We start from the raw sequence: 22,029 nt of genomic DNA, 5'->3' as shown, positions 1-22,029 counted from the left end.
GTGGGGGGACTCGAGGTCAGGGCAGAGGGCTGGGGGGTGTGGAGGTGCAGGGCAGAAGGCTGGGTGTGGGGGGGTTCAGGGCAGAGGGCTGGGGTGTGTATGGAGATGCAGGGCAGAAGGCTGGGTGTTAGGGGCAACTCGAGGTCAGGGCAGAGGGCTGGGGTGTGTGGAGGTGCAGGGCAGAAGGCTGGGTGTGGGGGGGTTCAGGGCAGAGGGCTGGGGTGTGTGCGGAGATGCAGGGCAGAGGGATGGGGCTGTGGGGGTGCAGGGCAGAGGGATGGGTGTGTGTTGGGTTGGGGAGGTGCAAGGCAGAAAGCTGGGATGCTCGGCAGGGGCTGGGAGGGATATGCCCTGTTCCACCCCCTCCCCCCAGGCCCGTCCCTACCTCTCTCTGCCAGCTCTACGGAGCAGCCAGCATGCTGCGCTCGGCTCTGCTCCTCTGGGAGGAGGAGGGGCTGGAATGCACCACGTTGTGTGAAGAAATGGGGGAGGGGGGAAACTTGGCTGCTGCAGGACCAAGCTTCTGCCTCATGCCCCCGCAGGGGAGAGCGGTGGGCGGGGAGACTGAATGGGGCAGGGGGCCGGGACCCCCTCCCCACCGCTCTCCCTTGCGGGGGCAGGAAGCACAAGCTTGATCCTGTGGCAGCCAAGCTTCCCCCTCCCCCTTCTTCCCACAGCGTGGTGCATTCCGGCCCCTCTGCCCCTCCTCCTCCTCCTCTCACCAGGCAGGCAGTGTGCCACTCAGAATCGGCTCACATGCCGTATTTGGCACGTGTGTCATAGGTTGCCGACCCCTGATCTAGACTGTTCTCAGTGGTACCAGATGACAGAACAAGGAGTCTCAAGTTGCAGTGGGGGAGGTTTAGGTTGGATATTAGGAAAAACTTTTTCACCAGGAGGCAAGTATCAGGGGGTAGCCATGTTAGTCTGTATCTACAAAAACAACAAGGAGTCTGGTGGCACCTTAAAGACAAATAGATTTATTTGGGCGTAAGCTTTCGTGGGTAAAAACCTCACTTCTTCGGATGCGTAGATTGAAAGTTACAGATGCAGGCATTATATACTGACACATGGAGAGCAGGGAGTTACTTTGCAAGTGGAGAACCAGTGTTGACAGGGCCAATTCAATCAGAGTGGATGTAGTCCACGCCCAATAATAGATGAGGAGGTGTCAATTCCAGGAGAGGAAAAGCTGCTTCTGTAATGAGCCAGCCACTCCCAGTCCCTATTTAAGCCCAGATTAATGGTGTTGAATTTGCAAATGAATTTTAGTTCTGCTGTTTCTCTTTGAAGTCTGTTTCTGAAGTTTTTTTGTTCAATGATAGTGACTTTTAAATCTGTAATAGAATGACCAGGGAGATTGAAGTGTTCACTTACTGGCTTATGTATGTTACCATTCCTGATGTCCGATTTGTGTCCATTTATTCTTTTGCGGAGGGACTGTCCAGTTTGGCCAATGTACATGGCAGAGGGGCATTGCTGGCACATGATGGCTTATATAACATTAGTGGATTTGCAGGTTAATGGTGTGGCTGATGTGGTTGGGTCCTCTGATGGTGTTGCCAGAGTAGATTTGGGGACAGAGTAGGCAACGAGGTTTGCTACAGGGATTGGTTCCTGGGTTGGTGTTTCTGTGGTGTGGTGTGTAGTTGCTGGTGAGTATTTGCTTTAGGTGGGGGGGTTGTCTGTAAGCGAAGACTGGCCTGCCTCCCAAGGTCTGTGAGAGTGAGGGATCATTTTCCAGGATAGGTTGTAGATCGTGGATAATGCGCTGGAGAGGTTTTAGCTGGGGGCTGTATGTGATGGCCAATGGTGTTCTGTTATTGTCCTTGTTGGGCCTGTCCTTTAGTAGGATCAAGCCCTGGATGGGATGATTTAGTTGGGGATTGGTCCTGCTTTGAGCAGGGGGTTGGACTAGATGACCTCCTGAAGTCCCTTCCAACCCTGATATTCTATTATTCTATTATACCCTTTTGTGTGCGGACTCACGGTGCTTTGGTTCCACATAGTGTTTAGCACAGTGACCTCCTCTAGTGCAGGCTGGCATCAGAGGTTAACCCCTCATACAGCAACACAAGAATTCAGAATCCTAGTGGGAAATCTCATTTCCCTGGGACCTTTATCACAGAGTATTTTTTTCCTAATAGCCAGACTTCATCACTGCTCAGTGCTGTGTCCTAGTGGTTAGGACACTGGCCTGGGCCTTGGAAACCCGGGGTTTTATACCCAGCTTTGCTGAGTGACACATGCTGAGTGACCTTGGACAAGTCACTTCCCCTCACTGTGCCTCTGTTTTCCCTCCCATCCTTTTTCTGTCTTGCCCAGTTAGACTGCAAATGGCTCAGAGCAGGGATTATCCCTCACTGGGTTTTGTGCAGAGCCCAGCACAATTGAAGTCAGATCTCATCTGGGACCGTAGGGGCTGCTGGGATGCAAATAACAATAATAAATACTGTGATACAATCAGTAATAACAGCCACAGCCTGTAACTCCCCCTTCTTCAGGCTGTAGGCAACACTCTCACATAGATCCACCAGCAGCTCTTGTGATTCAAACCTCACTGGTCACTTAACAGCTTCTGGTCTGTAGAAAGTTCCCTTATTGCACTTGTGGGAGCAGGATTGAAAAGGATTCCACTTCTCAGAGAAAAGTTTCCCACATCAGACAAATTTAAAATCTTCATCTGTTGCCTTTCTTGCCAGGTTGGAGTATCATTCATTGGAGTATCAGTTTTCATGAAATGAAGGCTTCACACAGCTGAATGACACAATCACAACTGTTTTGGGCAACTTGCGATGACATTAACCTATAATTAAAATCCGAAGTTATTACCCATTAGACTGGTCAGCAATTCCCTACCTTGTACTCCTGGGCAACTTCCTCTATGGGAACCACAGCGTGAGCTCTGTGAGCCCGGGATCTGTCACACACCAAACAGATGGGGGTTTGATCCTCTTCACAGAAGAGTTTAAGAGGCTCCTGGTGTTTCTCACACACCTTCTCCACTCCTGATCCCTTTTTTGCCTGTAAACTCAGCCGTTTGGCTATTTCTACCATGTTTTCCAGCTGCCTGAGGTTTCTCTGTTGCACAGTTTCTCTGCACTGAGGGCAGTAGACGGCTATATCAGATCCCTCCCAGCGCTGGGTGATGCAGGCTCGACAGAAATTGTGCCCACACCCCAGAGTGACAGGTTCTGTAAAATATTCCAGACAGACGGGACAAGTAGCTTCATCCTGGAGACTTTCCACAGGGTTTTCTGCAGCCATGGCTCCTTCTTGGTGGTGTAACAGGTAAGTTTCAATTTCCTGAGCTCAGAAATATGTCCCGCCTACAGCAACAACTGGGAGTTCCCCTCCTGGAACTGACTCTCATTATTGTTTGCTGAGCAGGGAGGAGCCCGTTGGTAATTTCAGCCCTGGAGTCTTTTGTGAAAAATGTGCCACTAGCACTCTGGTCCCGCAGTCACCCCCTTTTGCTAGTGTGGAGGGCCAGTGGGGCTTCACAGGGGCATCAGTGTCCCCCTGTGCTGCTGAGCCTGCGGGAGCTGGGTCTGTGTGTCTCAGGAGGGATGTTAGGGCATGTCTATACTGGCAGAGTTACAGCACGGTCAGTTACAGCGCCACTCAGAGAGTGCTGAAGGGAAACCACTGTTGTGTGTGCACACTGTCAGCTGCCTGCACAATAGGGTCTTCAGACTTGCAGCACTTGCAATAGTATTTGTAGCTGTGCACTCTGGGCAGCTATCCCACAGAGCATCTTTTCCTCTTCTGCCACTAAGACTTGTGGGAAGGCGGAGGGAGTCGCAGGGCATCCTGGGTCCTGTTCTGATGCCTCATGATGCATTACTTCACATCCCAGCAATCCCTGTGCTTCTGTCCGCATTTGGCGCCATCTTTCAATGGTTGTGTACTGCGTTCACTGCCTTTTTCGGGCTGCAGGAATGGATCCCAAACTGCTGACCAGTATGCTGCTTGCTCTGACCAACATGTCACGAGTGGCAGTGGAGTTACTCCTTAAACTACAAAGGCAAGAGGAGTGCGACATTGATCTCACCACGCATAGTAGCTATGACACGAGATTGCTTGTGCATTCAGGGAGGTGCTTTGAGGCTCGGGAAATAAGCTCTGAGTGATGGGATCACATCGTGATTCACTTCTGGGATGATGAGCAGTGACTGCAGAACTTTTGGATGAGGAAAGCCACATTCATGGAACTGTGTGATGAGCTGGCCCCAGCCCTGTGGTGCAAGGACACGAGAATGAGAGCTGCCCTGCTGTTGGAGAAGCACGTGGCAATTGCACTGTGGAAGCTGGCTACTCCAGACTGCTACCGATTGGTCACTAATCAGTTTGGAGTGGGTCTACCATTGGACTCGTGTTGACGGAAGTCTGCAGGGCTATTAATCGCATCCTGCTCCAAAAGACTGACTCTGGGCAAGGTGTATGACATTTTAGGTGGCTTTGCACAAATGGGCTTCCCTAAATGCGGAGGGGCGATAGATTGCACTCATATTCCAATTCTGGCACCAGACCACCTAGCCACAGAGTACATTAATCGCAAGGGGTATTTCTCAGTGGTTCTCCAGGCGCTTGTGGATCACCGTGAGCGTTTCACAGACATTAACACAGGCTGGTCCAGAAAGGTGCATGACGCACACATCTTTTGGAACACTGGCCTGTTCAGGAAGCTGCAATCAGGGACTTTCTTCCCGGACCAGAAGATCACCATAGGGAAAGTAGAAATGCCCATTGTGATCCTGGTATCTCAGGATTCCCAGAGCTGGGGCTTTAGGAAATGCACCAGGCATTGAAAGACTCGAGATGAATCAGGAGAGCTTGTGGCAACCCCAATGTGATTTGACGTGGAAAGGAAACAGCTGCACTTCTGACTGTTGAAGGTATTTATTTGCCTGCCCACCCTGTGCAATAGGTTTAGCCTCACAACATTCCTGGGAGGGGGGGAAGAGCTGCTACCCCATTTCAGAGAGAGGAATGTCCGGCACAGAACAGATAAAAGACAACTGAAGTTGCACAGGAAGACTGTCACAGAACAGGGAATTGAACCTGGGTCTTCCAAGTGAACAGCTAAACCACCAGACCAGGCTTTTTATCTGCATTAGGAGCCTGGGAAAGGAGGATAAAGACAAAGCTACATGCAGGGAAAATACATCAATAAATTTTGTCTCATAATCCTCTCACTGACCCTACCCATAACCACTGGATCAGCCCTGTGCAGTCAGGTGATCACAGTGGACAGGAACTGAGTACATGGTGGGAATGAAAATAGTTTATTTTTCAAGCCTGCTCTGAAATTCTCAGGCTGCCTCTGAATGCACAATCACATTCTGCGCTCATCTTTTGGGCCCAGCTGCCCACCGCCCTTCCCCTCTCCTGGTCTGTTTGTGTTCCCTAGATAAACTTCTCCACCTGCGACCTGCTGTTTCTAAGCAGGTCCCTTTGGAGGAAGGGATAAGAAACAGAGATACACACACCTACCCCTCACTCACAATATCTGCAAGTCCCTGCTCCTTGTCTGGTGGGAACTAACGTAAAAAAAAAAGTCTGTTTGCAGGACCAGATTTACACCTTGTGCACCCCTATGTGGGGTCCCCACACCACCCCCATTGGCTAGGCAGCTGCGTGGGTAGCAGCTCCAAGCTCTTCCCTTCCCCACTGCCTGCAGTGGCTCGGAGCTCCTAACCGCTGTAGGCGGCAGGGGTACCCTGCCACTTTTAACTTTAGGTGCCCCATTGCACAGCCCCACCACCACAACTGCCCAGTACCTGTGACATTCCCCTCTGGTGTTATCTGGATCGGTGATCTGCTAGGTCACTCCAATCCTTGACTCTGGGAGCCAGCCTTACTCTGCTCTGCTGTGAGAATCCTCACTCCTGGGCTATTCATGCACAGCCTCTGGCATGTAAGGTGCTCCTTGGATTGTGCAACTGAAGGACATTAGCCAATATCTCCGGTCCCAGACACAACCCTAGGAACCTCTGTCTTGCAGTGCCCAGTTATGCCCACTGGACACTGCAAGCTTATACGAGTTCATCAATTTAACAAAGAAATTGATTGTACCAGGCTTGTTATCCCAAGGGGAGTCTCTGGCACACTTCAAACCAAACACACTGCTTCAGGTAGAATAAGCAAACACATTTATTAACTACAAAGATAGATTTTAAGTGATATTAAGTGATAGGCAAAAAGTCAGAGTGGTTACGAAAATAAAATAAAATAAAATATAAGCATGCAGTCTAAACTCTCAACCCTATTAGACTGGGCAACATCTAGATTAAGCAGTTTTTCTCACCCTTCTGGATATTGCACTTCTTAATATACAGGTTTGTTCCTTAAACCTGGGCCAATCTCCTCTGTTGGAGTTTTGTCTTCTTCTCATTGTCTTAGTTGCTTGCAGTGAAGGTGGGTGCAGGAGAAGGGGCCAGTATGTGTTTTATACCCTCAGTCCATGTGCTTGGGGAGCACAAGTCCAGACATGTCTGGGGGGCATTGCTGAGTCTCTCCAAGCAAGGTTGAGCAATTCCCCTGGTGTGGTCTCATGCAGGTGAGTCATTGCATTGTAGCTCCCTTGCTGGACGACGACTGTTGATGGGATGTTTGACACCCTGACCGGATTTTGGTTACTTTCCTTGCTGTTGCCTCTGGGGAACTAATGTCTGGCTGATTCCCCAACTTACAGCATGTTTTAGTGACCACCATACAACACAATTCTCATAACTTTATATGCATTAATGATATACATATATGGATAGAGAAATGACTTTCAGCAGATCATAACTTTCCCCTGATACCTTACAAGGCATGCCTTTATATGTAAGATCACGATTATATGAAAACGAGGAATATGGGTTTTACAGTACCCCACACAGTGTCACAGTGCCCCACACAGATCCTCCACTGCCCAGCACCCCAACACACACAGACCTTCCCCACTGCCCAGCACCCCCCACAAACTCCCCACTGCCCAGAAACTCTCTCTTCCATTCTCTGCCTCCTGGCTGCACTCACTGGCCCCGCTGGGAGGTGACTGTGTCCACCATGTTGAGCAAGGAGCGCTGCAGCAGGGCTGCGTGGGTCCATCTCCCCCTCAGTTGTCCCCACCCCCTGCTAGGACCTAGAGCAGCAAAATTTTTAGGTGCCGCTAGAACATTGGCACCCCTAGGCACATACCTACTGTGCCTAATTGGAAATCCAGCCCTGTCTGTTTGGGCTCTGAACTGGTAAAGCTTCTTCCTCCCCAGCAGCTCCACCAGCTGGCTGGCTCCAGTTGAATAACCCAACCCCCCTTATGTGGGCAGTGGCTTAAAGTCCATGTGTGGCTGCTCAAGGACAGGTGGGGAATGCAGTACTGTCATCTTCAGGAGATTAAAAATCATGAGTCTGACATCCAAAATCATGAGATTGGCCCAAAAATCATGAGATTTTAATAAAAGATTATAGTGTGTTTTTAGGTCAGTCTCTTGATCTTTAAACTCTCCTGGCCCATCTCCGGGGTGTGTGCATGTGAATGTGACAATTAGTGTAGCTTGCTCTCCCATGTACTAGGTAAGGGGATTTTGGCCCCTGCTGCAGGAGCTCTTAGCCCCTAAAAGAAGCAACCCACAGAAATGTAGCCACGGCCGTCTCGCCAAACAATTATTTTTTGTGGTCTGTGGTTAATTAAGTACTTAGGGTGGGATTTCAACAACACCTAAGAGAGTTTGGGGCATAGATCCCATTCAAAATCAATGGGATTTGTGCTCCTAACTCCATTAGGTCCTTTTTAAAATTGCAACATTAGTTGGGAGTTTCATTTTAAGGACAAAGATCCTGAAAACTCTTAAGAACATGCTGAACTTTGTGTGTGAAAGTTGTCCCTTTGAGTTCAAATTTATGCACATGGAGAAGTGTTTGCAGGGGGGGAAATTGAATGGTCACTTGAAAATAAAAAGAATTTGCATTTGGCAATTTTGCATTTATTTATTCTTACTTCACATCAGAGCCATGAGTCAGAGCCCGTGCTAGTGCCCGCTTTCCTCCCTCCTGACAGTAAACATGGGATAAGATAGAAGTTGCTACGATGGGAGTTCTACCTGAGCAAAGATTTCAGAGCCCATTGAGATAATGTGAACCGTACCATGGTCTATTCCCAGACACAGTTTGCTTCAAATCAAAGCGTTTCCTTGGAGTTTCTGCTCCATGGGTCTGTCACGGACATTGTCCCACAGCCATGAATCTCCATGCTCTGTGTTAGGGGAAGAGGGATATGCCAGAGGCAATGGAGATAATTGCTGAGGGCAGGGCTGGCTCTAACTTTTTTGCTGCCCCAAGCAGCAAAAAAAAAAGCGCCGCCCCGCCGAGCACCGCGCCCCCCCCAGCGCCACGCCCTGCGCCGCCCCCCCGCTGAGCACCGCGCCACCGGCGCCGCCCGCCCCTGGCCCCGACCCGCGCCGAGCGCCGCCGGAACACACACACCCCCCAGCGCCGCGCCCGCGCCACCCCCCCGGCCGAGCGCCGCGCCGCCGGAGCGCCCCCTCCCAGCGGAATGCTGCACCACGCTCCCCCCGCTGCGCTCCCCCCGCCGCCCCTTACCAGGTGCCGCCCCAAGCATGTGCTTGGTTGCCTGGTGCCTGGAGCCGGCCCTGGCTGAGGGCCTTTTCCTCTGCACTGCTGGAGCATGGTCTGTGCAGAGGCTGCGCTGTCAGAACCTCAGACACAGGTTGCACTGACCCCTGTGTCCCCACAGCATCGTCTCAGGAGCAGGCTTGTGAAATGAAGGGGACACATGGAGGCTTCAGGGCTCCAGCACTCTCTGCTGGTGACTCAGGGAAGTTTCTCTTTGTGGCCAGCTCACACTGAGGGCAATGATGAGCTCTCAGTTAATGTGAAGAGACTCTTTTGCAAACAGAGTTTCAGCCACAAACTCTGCTCTTTTCTATCACTGTGATTAAAAGAAAGAAAAGCCATTTTGGATTTTTTGTTCTTTCTACACCCCAAGGGCAATGATTCTCAGCAAGCGAAGGGTTAACATATACCTTTAACACTAGCAATAACCAAGCCCTTAATTGAACAGCAGCTGCTATTTCATTACTGTCATGTCTGAAGTACATCTGGCTCCTGTGGCTATAGACAAGAAGAACAGGAAGCGAATGCGAGCAATTTCTAGCCTAGTTCCTAATGCTTTCTCCGGGCAGACCCTGGCTCCAATGACTATTTTATACAAAGTGAAACAGCTCCAAAAGGAGAGACAGAGAGAGCCCCAGCTCCCAGAGCCCAGTGCCAGGGAACTCCCCCTCAGAGACGGGGGACCTGGGCTCAGGTCCCCAGCTCCAAACCAGGCAGAGAAGGGATTTGAAGCTGTCCCCCACAGCCTAGCTGGGTGCCCTCACCACTGGGCCAGAGATGACAAAACAGGCAGTGGAACCATCCCCCTCTTTCCTGTGACAATGGGCTAAACTGGCTCAGGCTCCTCACCCCAGGGCAGGATTCATGGCTGTGAACCCCAGGTGGGGAGAACTGCCTCCCTCCAGCTCAGAGCCAGGACCCTCATTCCCTTTGATGGATGGGGCGTAGGCCACATCCCTGTTCTTGACACATCTTATTGTCTGGCTGAGGCAGCTTCCCACTCAGAGCGCTGGCTTTTGTGGATCCCATTCTTAGGCCCCTGGCTCTCCCTGTGCATTGTACAGGGAGCTGGGGTGCCTAACTCGAGGCTCCGGGTTCCACTGGGTGGCAGGGCATCTGAAAGCAGGTGCTGCATTGCTGGGTCTGAGTCCCCTGTGTAAATCTGGCTCTTTCTGCCTCCCTCACACAGAAATCCCCAAATGCTGCTGAGCAAGGTTCAGGTACAGCCTGTTTGTGGAAAGAGTGTGACAGATTTATGTTACCAATTTGCCCGGGGCATCAGGTGATCAGGCTGAGGCCGCAGGATTTTTAAGGGAGGAGATGGAGGAGCACACCAAGTGACTAAATTTTAAAGCTTTATTTCATGACCCGAGGCTGGCCAAGTCTCAGTGTAACATAAGAAGAAGAGGGGGAGGGGTAAAGAAAAATAGAAAAGGTGAAATGGACTTTTAGGGGAATAGGTATTCACTGAAGAAAGAGGAACAACTTTGAACATATGTGCAAAGGACTGATCAGAATTTCACTCTCCTCTTGTACAGAACAGATTCCACAGTGTCTCTGCTCCTTGAGTACACACAGCCCTGATCTGCAGGGCTTATACTAGCCCAAGGGGCTGAGGGATTTGTGGGCATCCCTTGTAGGGCTGGTTGAAATATTTGTCAAACTGTTTTTTAAATGGAAAATTGTGGTTTAGACAAAAATGTAACTAGTTCACAATGCAAGAGATGCACCAGCCAGAATGGACAAGTGCTGTGAGAGTTCTGGAGCCTGGAGTTCTCTGTTATCCCACACCCTGTACACAGAAGGACCCCCAGTGCCAGCTCGCTTCACACCTGCTGTCCTTGGCCACTGGGCCTCAGCCATGACCTGGGGGAGAGTTTGTCTAAAGATGAGAGAGGAGCTTAGTCTCCAGGGTTCATTGTGTCCTTGTCTTCTCTGCTGAGACTGACGACAAGGTGGAGAGCTAGTTACTTAGATTACATGTTTCTTGGGGCAGAGACTGTCTTTCGTTTTGTGTTTGTACAACCTCTAGCACAGTAGAGTCCTGATCTATCCGTGGGGCTCCTAGGTGCTACAGCAATATAAATACTGATTTGCAGACATGTAAGGGAATTAGGTACCCAATTCCCATTGAAATCCAGTGTGATCTAGGTACCCGTCTTCCTTAGGGTCCTCGGAAAATCCCAATCTAAAATACATAACACACCCTCCATGTTTGTGGTGTCAATATCCAGGTTATAAAACTGCCTTATCTTGGAAATGTGGACACTTCACCAGCACTGATCCATCTCTGATAGCATAAACACTACCATTCCAAATAGCTGGTCAGTTTTGAATGGCCACCTCTTTAAAGGAAAGAGAAATCAATGTTCAGCTTCTTCTACTCTACAATGGCTTAAGGTACCTGATATGCAATATCTATACAGCTCTTAAGCAGTGGGAGGTTAAATTTCCCACCTGTCATCCAACAGGCAAGCAGAAATGATGGTTTGTATTACTGGAAACTCTCAAGGACTAACCAAAATAATTGAACACTAGGTAAGAGGTTAGGGTGAGGTTCCCACTCACAGATCATATACACAAAGACAGAGATCCACAAAGGGACTTAGACCCAGATCCTTGGTGAAGTCAATGGGAGTTAGGTACCTAAACATCTTTGAAAATCTGGGCCTTAGGTGCCTAAATGACACTTTAGGCACCTAAATCCAACATTTATGCACAGTGAGATCATCCACAGCCCTGCTCAGCTGCCACCTGATACTGTAGGTGCCTAAATGGCCACTGGGAAAGTCCTCTAGGTGTCTAATTCTCTTTGCTGGTGGGTGTGTGCAAAACTACCCAAGCCCTGATGCAAGTGAGCTCTTGGCAGAAACAAAGTAGGTCTTCTCCACACCTATCATGACTGCAGGGCCTGATCCAGTTGGTGTGCTCACAAAAAACAGCCAAGTGCAAGCTGATCAGGAATTTTGGGGAGCTGTCTGGTTAGCACTGTACTCTCCCTGACTCCTTACCAATGGTTAGAGCACTCACAGGGGATTTGGGAGCCCCAACTTTTAATCCTTGCTCTGCCTGATTTGGAGCAGACACTTGAACCAGGATCTTCCACCTCCTAGGTGAGGGCCCCACTGGGCTGTTGGGTATTCAGGAGTGGATCCATTGGATTCTGGTGCTGATCATTGCAGTGTCTAAATCCCTTTGTGGAGCCAGCCCACATATACTATCCAAGAGCAGATGCTCCAGGCTCCCTTGGCTCCACAAGAAAAGAATGGCATGAGTTCATTTAAGCTGTTTGGTTTCTGTTCTGATCAGAATGTCCTGCACCAACATGTCTTCCTCATCTTACCTGCAAGATAGTCTAGCTGGGGGAGGGGGGGAAGCTGGGAGAGGATTGGGAAATTCAGGTGATTTGTTTTCCTTTTGTTTTTAACTGAGCCTTTCCATGCTCTGTAAAACAACAGCATTCCCTTGGAGTTTCTCTGTAAGTAACTAAGATTTATACCACAAACACAGGGCTTAAATTCAGTCAGAGCTGTCTGGGGCAGAGCTCCAGTACATATTTTCTAACCTCCTGGAGTTTTTAAAGCATATTGTGGGCAAGGGGCATGGGGGGGCCTCCGGGAAATACTCTATGAGAATTTAAGCCCCGCACAAACTGCATTTCAGACAAGTGTTCATCTTAGATTGCAGCATCACTCCTTAAACAGATCAGGTTACATTTCTCATGGAAACCTCCAAGGGCTGTCACTTTAACACTGGGTTCTTTCCAGCTCAGCAAATAGGAGTTAGCTGCAGGAACGGAAGTAGCCCATTGCTACTACCGTGGGAGCCTATTTCTGAACTCCAAAAAGTGAAACACTGCACGGAGAGAGCGATGGCCACAGAGAACCCTGTCGAAAGCCTCCAAGATGAAGCTACTTGTACCATCTGTCTGGAATACTTTAAAGAACCAGTGTCTATACATTGTGGGCACAATTTCTGCCGAGCCTGCATCTCCCAGTGCTGGGGGGAATCGGATACAAACTTCTCCTGCCCTCAGTGCAGAGAAACTGCACAGCAGACAAGCTTCCGGCCCAACAGGGAGCTGGCGAATGTAGTAGAAATAATCAAAAGACTGAGATTACAGGCAGCAAAAGGAGCAGGAGGGGACAGAGTGTGAGAGAGACACCAGGAGGCTCTGAAACTGTTCCGAGAGGAGGATCAGACCCCCCATCTGTGTGGTGTGTGACAAGTCCCAGGCTCACCGAGCTCACACGGTAGTTCCCATAGAGGAGGCTGCCCAGGAGTACAATGTAAAAAAACATTGGCCAGGGTCCTAGTTTACAATAGAACTCATTGTGGATTTTATTTTACTTTATATTATTATTTTCCCTCTGAAAAAATTCAGTGAAAACAAACTCAGTTTCATTTTCATTCAATTTTTTTGAATGAATTTTTTCATGTTTTCTTTCAAAACCTGAAAACCACAAAAGCCTCACTCATGGGCTTCAGTTTTCAGCACAACAACAAACAAACAAAGACTGAAATTTTTTTATATAGTTGGTTGATTTTTGCTTTTGGTTGGTTGGCTGGCTCTTGTTTTTTTCAATGAAAGTTCCCTCCCACCAATATTGAAAATGGCTGTTTCTCAGTGAAATGTCCCTGCCAACAAAACAGCCACTTTTGGAAAAAATTTCACCAGCTCTACTTAACAGCTTTTGGATTTTAAAGAGAGTTTAATATAACTCTCTTAATGTAATCTGCTGATAACACTTAATTTATGTCTCCCTCTGTTATTATTGTAACTATATAGTCCAACTCTGTAAAATACTAATTGAATGAAAGAAGCTAAAAAATATACTTACCAGAGAACTGAAGCTTGTCAACAAAATTCAGATATTGGAGAGCACCTCACACCAATGCCTTCAGTTGACCAGTGTTGTCACTACTAATGCTGCTGACTGGTAAAATAATCTAGATACATTAGTGAAGAGGAAACTGGTTCTCTCTAGTTTAGTGAGTATGCTATTAATGAACAAGGCATGAGTTTATCCTGTCAATGAAAATAAGTTTGAATGTTAAATTTCTTAAATAAAGTGTAAATCAGACCCAATCAGTGCAGTGCTTTTAATTGTTTGAGAAAAACAGCCCTGGCCACACAATAGCAGATGTAAAGGTAGCCATCTTACAGCAAAAAAACTTCAGGACCAGACTCCAAAGAGAAACTGCTGAGCTCCAGTTCATTTGCAAATTTGACACCATCAGATCAGGATTAAACAAAGACTGTGAATGGCTATCCAACTACAGAAGCAGTTTCTCTCCTCCCTTAGTTTTCACACCTCAACTGCTAGCAGAGCACCGCACCCTCCCTGATTGAACTAACCTCGTTATCTCCATACTGATTTATACCTGCCTCTGGAGATTTCCATTACTTGCATCTGAAGAAGTGAGGTTCTTACCCACGAAAGCTTATGCTCCCAATACTTCTGTTAGTCTTAAAGGTGCCACAGGACCCTCTGTTGAATATTAATCTCATCACTTAATGCATGATTGCAAGTATAGGTGCTGACTCCATGGGTGCTCCATGGCTGGAGCACCCACGGGAAAAAAATAGTGGGTGCTCAGCACCCACGGCAGCGCCACAGATCAGCTCCTCCCCCCTCCCCAGTGCCTCCTGCCCATCGTGATCAGCTGTTCCGTGGCATGCAGGAGGTGCTGGGGGGGGGAAGGAGCAAGGGCAGGGCACTTGGGGGAGAGGGCAGAATGGGATGGGAAGAGGCAGGGTGGGTGTGGGGCCTTGGGGGAAAGGGTGGAGTGGAGACTGAGCCTGGAGTGGAGCAGGGGTTGAGCACCCCCTGGCACATTAGAAAGTCGGTGCCTCTGATTGCAAGGTACTCAGATGCTACAGTGACTTGTACAGACTAGAATAAATTTTTGCAGTAGCAGCCATGTGCTACTCTGTACAGCTCTGATCCTGCAATGAACTCAGTATGGGTGGACCCTTACACCACCCACAGCTCTAAGGAAGGCAATGAGGCTCTGTGTGCCTGTCCATATGTGTCTATTTGCAGGATTTGGGCCTGTGGGAGGGGGCCAGAGCTGGCCAAAAAACAAGAATTAAATTTTGTGGGGAAAAAAGTATGCAGTTTCAGAATTGGTCTCCATTTTCCTTTGGAATGAAAATGAGCCTTTCAAAAGTTTTCATGAAGTAACAGAGTGAGAGACCAGGCCCTGCTTTGAATCAGCCAGGGCAAGAACTTGACCCAGATAAGTGCCCTAACCACTGGAGTATTGGCTATTCTGGGGTGGGCTTGGGGTCTTTTGCTCTCCCTCTTCCCTTCAGCTCTGGAACTGAGAAACCCTCCCTTCAATTTTTTGTCAAACCTGTACATTTCCATGAAACATTTTGGTCTTAACAAAATGGTATTTTTAATGGGGAAAGAAACGTTCATTTCCCCCGCAGCTCTAGTTTCTATCCCTTAGAACCAAGTGTAGCTGACACGATGCTGTGCCTGAGTCTGCAGATAGCCATCTCTTGTGCCTCAGCTGCTGCTCAGAACTTTACTCCACTACAACAAAGTATAACTTCTACCATTCCTCACCCTGTGGGAAACAGCCACCTTGACAAAACTCACACCTATTTCAATCTGCCTCTTGTTGGCAAAGCTGTTAGCAGCACCAAGGGCAGCACTGGAGCTATTTTGTAGGGAGGATGACATGAAAACAGAGGCTGGAGAGAGTAGCTCAGAGTTGCCTGCCTTACAGCAGCTAATAAACCTTAGGGGTGGATAGGGGAGCTGAGAACTGATTCCTCCACCACCAGTACCCACAACAACCTTCTTATAACCAGAGGTCTCTGGGATTGGATGGAATGGAGAGAGAGAGAGAGAGAGTGAGTGTGTGTGTGTGTTTCTTTCAGCAACCAGGGGAGGTTCATCAAATTAATCTGACACCTCATAGCTGGCAATTGATACAAAAGACAATGGAACCCAGTTAGAATCCCAGCTCTTTCCTCTTCACCAGCAATTGGGATGTAAGAAGGGGTTAGTGTCTAATTTGTGTGTTGCCCCTACCCCCTGAGAGTTCACTCTCTCTCCTTTGTTAATCAGATTTTGTAGTGTTGCCAACTTTTGTGATTTATTTGGTGTTTTTCTTGAAGGTTCAGCTCTGGGAATCCTGTGAGTTTGTGAGAAGCTCGGTGTGTGTGTGTGTTATTTTATTGATTTGTTTTTAGAAGTAAACCCCTGCATCTTGTAGTTATGAAGACAAGCTTGGAAATGTGAACAAAAAAAGATAAAAACCTGAAGGGAACTCCCCTGCCCTGAAAAACCTTGAGATATTTAAGACAATCCCATGAATTTTGAGGGGTCTGGCTCATGGCTTTTACACACTTTGTGTTGGCAGTATTGCTAGTACACTTAGGCCTCTGGCTATTAGTTTCTTTCACCCTTTGTCTCTCTGTGTGAGCGTATACAAGCTGTTTGTTTCTCTAAAGTGTATATTTGGCTCTGTGTTTGATTGACTCTGTTGCTCTCTGGGTCTGTGTTGCCACAAGGCATTGGTAACAAGGAAACCTAGTCACGTCCGATATCAAAACCTCCCTTGAAGAAAGACTAGGGGTGAAATGGGAGTGTAAGCAGGTGCGACTCACCCCCATGGCACCTCCTGCTGGTCATCCAGGGAATTAGCTCTCCAGCCTCTGGAGCACCCTACGCAGGCTGGTGATCCACCTGTCCTCTTCTTCTGGGCTCCCGTGTCCCTCCAAGGACCCCGATGCCCCTTGCTATGGGTGCTGCACCCTGGCAGTACCCACATGCTAGGTCTCCCCTCCCAAGGGAATCCCCCACTTACTATCCCCACCTTGCCTCAGCACTAGGCCACTGCCAGTCACCAACTAGCCCCCGCTCCCTGCGGCAGACTGCAGCATAGGCCACTCATCACTGGTAAGGGGGGTTTGGACCTGCTGCCTTGGCCTAGCCCTGGGCTGCCCTCTGCAACTCCCAATACTCCTTGGCCTTCTCTAGGCCACAGCCTGGGGCTATCCAGGCTGGAGCTCCCCCAGCTCCTCAGCCTATCCCCAGCCCTGCTCCACTCAGGTATGCTGTCTCTAGCTTGCTGCAGCCAGGCCCTTCTCTCTCTGCACTCAGAGAGAGACTCTTGAGTCACTGGCTGCCCTGGCCTTTATAGGGCCAGCTGAGTCTGTTTTGGGTGTTGCCGCAGCTGCAGCCACTTCCCCCAATCAGCTCAGCCTATAAGCTGCTTTCTCCAGCCACAGCCCCCTCTGGACTGGAGTGCGGTTACTACCCCACTACAGGGAGCTAAAGGGAAAATGTCCCCCTAGTGACCACAGTGGTTGTAGAAGTTGTAAAAATTCCTTCCTCTTCACACCCAGGGATTTATGACATTTCCCGCTAATTTTCCCTATGTCCCTGGCCTGTTCTTTCCCTGTTTGTATTTCTTTATTACAGAAACTAACCAACACTATGAAGGGAAGTATTGTGTGTGAACTGCACCAGTATCTGGAGGAACAAGAGCAACTCCTGCTGGCCCGGCTGGCAGAGCTGGACACAGAGATTGTGAAAAGTCAGAATGACAATGTTATCCAACTCTCTGAGGAGCTCCCCTATCTGGATATGCTGATCAGTGAGCTGGAGGGGAAGCATCAAGAGCCAGCAAGTGAATTCCTGCAGGTGAGACTGTGTGAAAGACACCCCAGATACCTGTGCTGGGAAGGGAGGGCTCCTGCACTAGGATCCCTGATATAAATGTGTCTGAATTTGTGAAGTAGCCAAATGAAACTCTCTCAAAAAAAAAAAAAAAAAAAAAGGGCAGAGTGAGTTCCTATGAGATTAGGAGTTGTTTCCAATGTGTGATGTGTGGGACTGAGCTCCCTTTTCTCTCTTTCCCCTTTAGGATATCAGAAACACCTTGAGCAGGTATGTGGCTCCTTCTCATTCCCAATCACACTTCACTTAACCATGTTAAAGCCACATCTCCCCAAACCAACTGTATAGCAGTGGGACAGGGTCACACTTCAGGTACAGCTCTCCCCATGTGGAACTTCGGGGGGAGGGATAGGTCAGTGGTTTGCACATTGGCCTGCTAAACCCAGGGTGAGGGGGCCATTTAGGGATCTGGTGCAAAAATCTGTCTAGGGAGTGGTCGTGGGGGTTGGACTAGATGACTTCCTGAGGTCCCTTCCAACCCTGATATTCTATGATTCATGCTGGGCAGATGTCCTTTCACACAAGTTGCTGGAATTATCCATCCTGTCAGAAGGAAAATATTAATTAGTAATTTACAACCCTAAGGGCCTAGCTGCCTCAGGATGCTGGGGATGGAATATAGGTCTTTCACCTCTAGATCACAGGTTACAATCCTGGCTCAGTCAGTAGTGATCTTTGCCACTTGACATTTTCTGGATATTTTAGTGAAGTGGAGAGTAGACAGAACATGGATCTTTGTTTAGTTCTTATTGGGCACAACCCAGAAACCATGATACATTTTTGGAATGCATTGGTCATCAGAGCTTGGAGGCCAAGGTGTGATCTGACCATTGAGACTTCCTATTCCTACAACTGATGTCCCCATGTCAGGGTTGAATCATATTAATGAACCACTGTGGGGAAGCTTGAATAACCATTGCCTGTGCTGTGCCTTCTGAGGTTGAGACACAGAGAAATTGAAACTCTGGGACCCTTAACATAGCAACTTTCACCAGCATGAAATATCCATACATTCGTCACTACAGAAAATGTTTAACTCTTCCCTAGGTGCGAGAAGAGGAAGTTCCAGAAGCTGGAGGAGATGACTTCTGAGCTGGGAAAGAGACTCAATAGTCTTTTTCAACAAAATAATGCTCTAAAGGAAACTCTAAAGAAATGTAAAGGTATCTAGAAGGTAAAATCTAGATGTGCCCCTCTGGCACTGGAAGGCACGAGGATGTGACCTATTTGTTCATAATTAGCTTTTATATGCTGATCTGCAGTGAGTGTTATCACCCTGTATTAATGGTTGCTATTGAGCTTCCTTGATGAGTCCTTAAAGGAACATTGGCCTCATTATTAGTAGGGTATTGCTGAGGCTTAGATTCCCTCCTGCACATGCACGCACACAACTGATATTAATTAGACAAGGGATTCCTGATATGACACCTGAAAACAAAGGTGTTCGTCCAAGTTGAAGAGATCTGCAGAGTTTTTCTCTTTTGCCATTGTGTAGCAAAAACTAGAGACCAGAATAGAAATAGCTCACTGGACTCCCCTAGCTGAGATCTAGAGCCCAGGGCTTACATATTGTTTACTGAAGATAGGGTGACCAGACGGCAATTGTGAAAAATCGGGATGGGGGCGGGGGTGTGATAGGAGCCTATATAAGAAAAAGACCCAAAAATCGGGACTGTCCCTATAAAATCAGGACATCTGGTCACCCTAACTGAAGACTAATTTCAAAAGTTCATGAGCATCTCTTAATTGTGAACATTCCTGTAGATCACCAGCTCTAAAACCCTTAGTTTAGCCCATCAAATGACTGATGGAAACTTGTGCTCTTATATAAAAAAGTAATCTCTAGTAAGTGTAACCTGATCACTCACAGGTCATGTCTATGGGGAAACATGAGGTTTTTTTTTTTGTTTTTTGTTTTTTTTTTGCTATCAAATACTCACCCTTGTGATTTTTCCATCCTGGAGACATGAGGAAGGGAAGAGAATACTCCTCTCAGTTATCCTCCCCCCCCCCCCTGCCCCCGATAGCTCATGCTTTCAACATGGCCTCCCCTCCCATGGCCTTCCATTGGGATATAGCAGGGATCCTTTCAAAAGTGGCCTAATGTTGTGTGCCTCAAGTTATGCATGTGGCACCTCCTATCTGTAGGGCTGAGCTTCAGTCAGCAGGAGCGGCAGATGTGCAAGATCTCCAAAGGTCAGGCCTTCAAAACCACTCTCTCCTAGTAAATGCTTTTATTTATCTGGCCTTGAACTGGTCAGATTTTTAGTTTATACTTGTCTTCAGTCAATTGAAAATTTGCCATTTGGAAATTTTTGACTGAAAGGAAATCTTTCAACCTTTTAGAATCAAAATATTTAATTTTGGGCTCAGTTCCACATTAAACTGCATTCTCCTGAGCTGTGGCAGTGCCTCCTGGGAGCTGTAGTTCATGCACCTCATGCCCCCATTTTTCCTTTGGGCTGAGCTCCCTGATCAGACATTTCCCATGAAACAACTGTCCTGTCTTTTGTGGAGCTGGTGAGGTGCATAATAGGAATTCTACAGCCATGATGCATCATGGTAGATGTAGTCCAGCCGGGTTATCTAGACCATAGAGGACAATGGGAGCATGAAGGGTATGAAATACAACATCAAGCTACAACTCCTATAAGGCTCCTCAAATTTCCAAACACACATTTTCTGGTTGTGGGTTTTTCAGCTTTTGAACAAAAAGCTAATATTTTCAATGGAAAATGGGAATTTTGAGAAAAAAATACTTTGTTTAATTTGAAACCCATTTTTCTGTCAATAAACAGTTTTGATGGAAATATTTTGATCTGTACTCCAATTTCCACAGCTCTACAACAGAAATGACAATAGTAAATACGTGGTTGTGAGACTCAGACAGTCACTACACAAAACTTGCAGCAGTTAAACTACAAGTGTGTTTTTAGTTGAACTGATGCAGATCCCTCTCTAGATATTGCAAAGGTGATTTGAGATTGGTTTATGCAGATTTAGTTCTTAGTTCAGTTAGAAACCAAATTAGAACTAAGAGGGATAGCACTATAACCTATAACATCACTATGACAATAAGTTTTACCCTTTTCTCTTCTTAGAGACTTTGTCATCAAAAGTGAGGAAAATATTATTTCAATCTCTGAGACCAGATGAGACGAGTAAGTTTTCATGTGGCTATTTTCTTTAAAATAAGAGCGAGAAAAATCCTTCATTGATTTAAAGTAACTAATGCCAATCAAAAAAGGACAAACTTTTACAAACTCCACTGAAAAGTAGAGTAACATGTTGCAAACTAAGCAGAGTGTGTGTGTGTGTGTGTGTGTGTGTGTGTGAGAGAGAGAGAGATCTGTATCACACACTTAGACACCAGTAAACAGAAATATTTTAATAGATCCATAGATTTGAAGGCCAAAAGAGACCCTTATGATCATCTGACCACCAGTATAACACAGGCTCAACAATTTCACCAAGCAATTCCTGCATCAAGCCCATAATTTCTGTATGAGCTACAACATATTATTTATAAAGATATGCAGTCTTGATGTAGAGATTCCAATGATGGAAAATCCAAACCACTCTTAACTGAACAGGTCCCAGACACACTTAATTCTGCCCCTGTAGTTGTAAGGGCCAGATTTTTAAAGGTATTTGACACCTTTTAAAATGTCATCCTGAGAGCTTGAAGAATGATCAAACCCTCCTCCAGAGCTGAGTTTTGCTTCTAATGCTCTGATTCACTCTGTCCCCAGCAAATGTGACTCTGGATCCAGACACGGCTCATCCCTGCCTTGTCTTGTCTGAGGACCAGAAAAGTGTGACTTGGGGAGACAGAAGGCAGAAAGTGCCCAGCAGTCCCAAGAGATTTGACTCTTCTCGCTGTGTGTTGGGCTGTGAAGGATTCACCTCAGGGAAACATTACTGGGAGGTGGAGTTGCAGGCTGTGGGAGGCATGTTTGCTAAACTCAGGGCTGAAATGGGTGAAGGATATTGGGTTGTGGGTGTTGCCAGAGAGTCTGTGAGGAGGAAGGGAGTGATCCTGCTTAACCCTGAGGAGGGGGTCTGGGCTTTACAGAAGCAAAGAGGTCAGTACGCAGCCCTCACCTGCCCTGAGATTCTCTTGTCTCTGAGTAGTATTTTCAGTAGGATACGGGTTTCTCTGGACTATGAAGGGGGGCAGGTGACCTTTTTCAATGTTGAGGATGAGACTCCCCTCTTCACTTTCCCACCAGCTTGTTTCTTTGGGGAAAGAATCTGCCCTTTCTTCTGTGTTGAGGGGAAGGGAACCTGGCTCAGACCGTGTCCTTGAGACAAGGAATAAAACATTCCTGGGGTCCCGTTGAACAGGTTTCTCACCTCTGGAATCCTGGTCTCCCAGTGACCCTGGAGGACTCTCACATTCCTGCAGGAACATGGAGAGAGTTAGGCACTTTAGAAAGAGTTTCCCAGACCCCACTATGGGGGGGTGGGGAGTTGCCTAAGCTAGCCAGGAGTGAAATGCAGAGGCAAGAGGTGGGACTTAGGACCCAGTTCCTCAAAGGTGTTTAAGTGCCTAACTCCCATTTACGTAGGCCTTACATGCTGACAGAAAGCCAGAGCGAGGTACCTCTTTCCGCTCAGGATTCTGTCATGATCCCTCTCCTGCACTGAGGTCCCTAAACCAAGTCAGCAAGTTCTTGTGTAAAACCATAGAAAGATAGGGACA

At 47.8% G+C, this 22,029-nt stretch overlaps 1 protein-coding gene across 1 annotated transcript in view; it reads left to right on the top strand.

The window, feature by feature from the left end:
- The window catches only part of LOC117887601 (E3 ubiquitin-protein ligase TRIM39-like), a 48,878-nt gene extending 27,245 nt beyond the window's left edge, over positions 1 to 21,633 (top strand). Inside the window, exons 6-10 of the mRNA XM_034790249.1 lie at positions 15,708 to 15,796; positions 17,067 to 17,288; positions 17,512 to 17,534; positions 18,372 to 18,487; positions 21,077 to 21,633. Of these exons, the coding sequence (XP_034646140.1) occupies positions 15,708 to 15,796; positions 17,067 to 17,288; positions 17,512 to 17,534; positions 18,372 to 18,487; positions 21,077 to 21,633 (1,007 nt within the window). The remainder of the gene's footprint in view (positions 1 to 15,707; positions 15,797 to 17,066; positions 17,289 to 17,511; positions 17,535 to 18,371; positions 18,488 to 21,076) is intronic.
- Positions 21,634 to 22,029: the final 396 nt, after the last annotated feature.

Source organism: Trachemys scripta, chromosome 14, assembly GCF_013100865.1.
Source record: "Trachemys scripta elegans isolate TJP31775 chromosome 14, CAS_Tse_1.0, whole genome shotgun sequence".
Taxonomy (NCBI): Eukaryota; Metazoa; Chordata; order Testudines; family Emydidae; genus Trachemys; species Trachemys scripta.
Note: the sequence above shows the minus strand (reverse complement) of the source record. Positions and strands in the feature narration are given on the sequence as shown.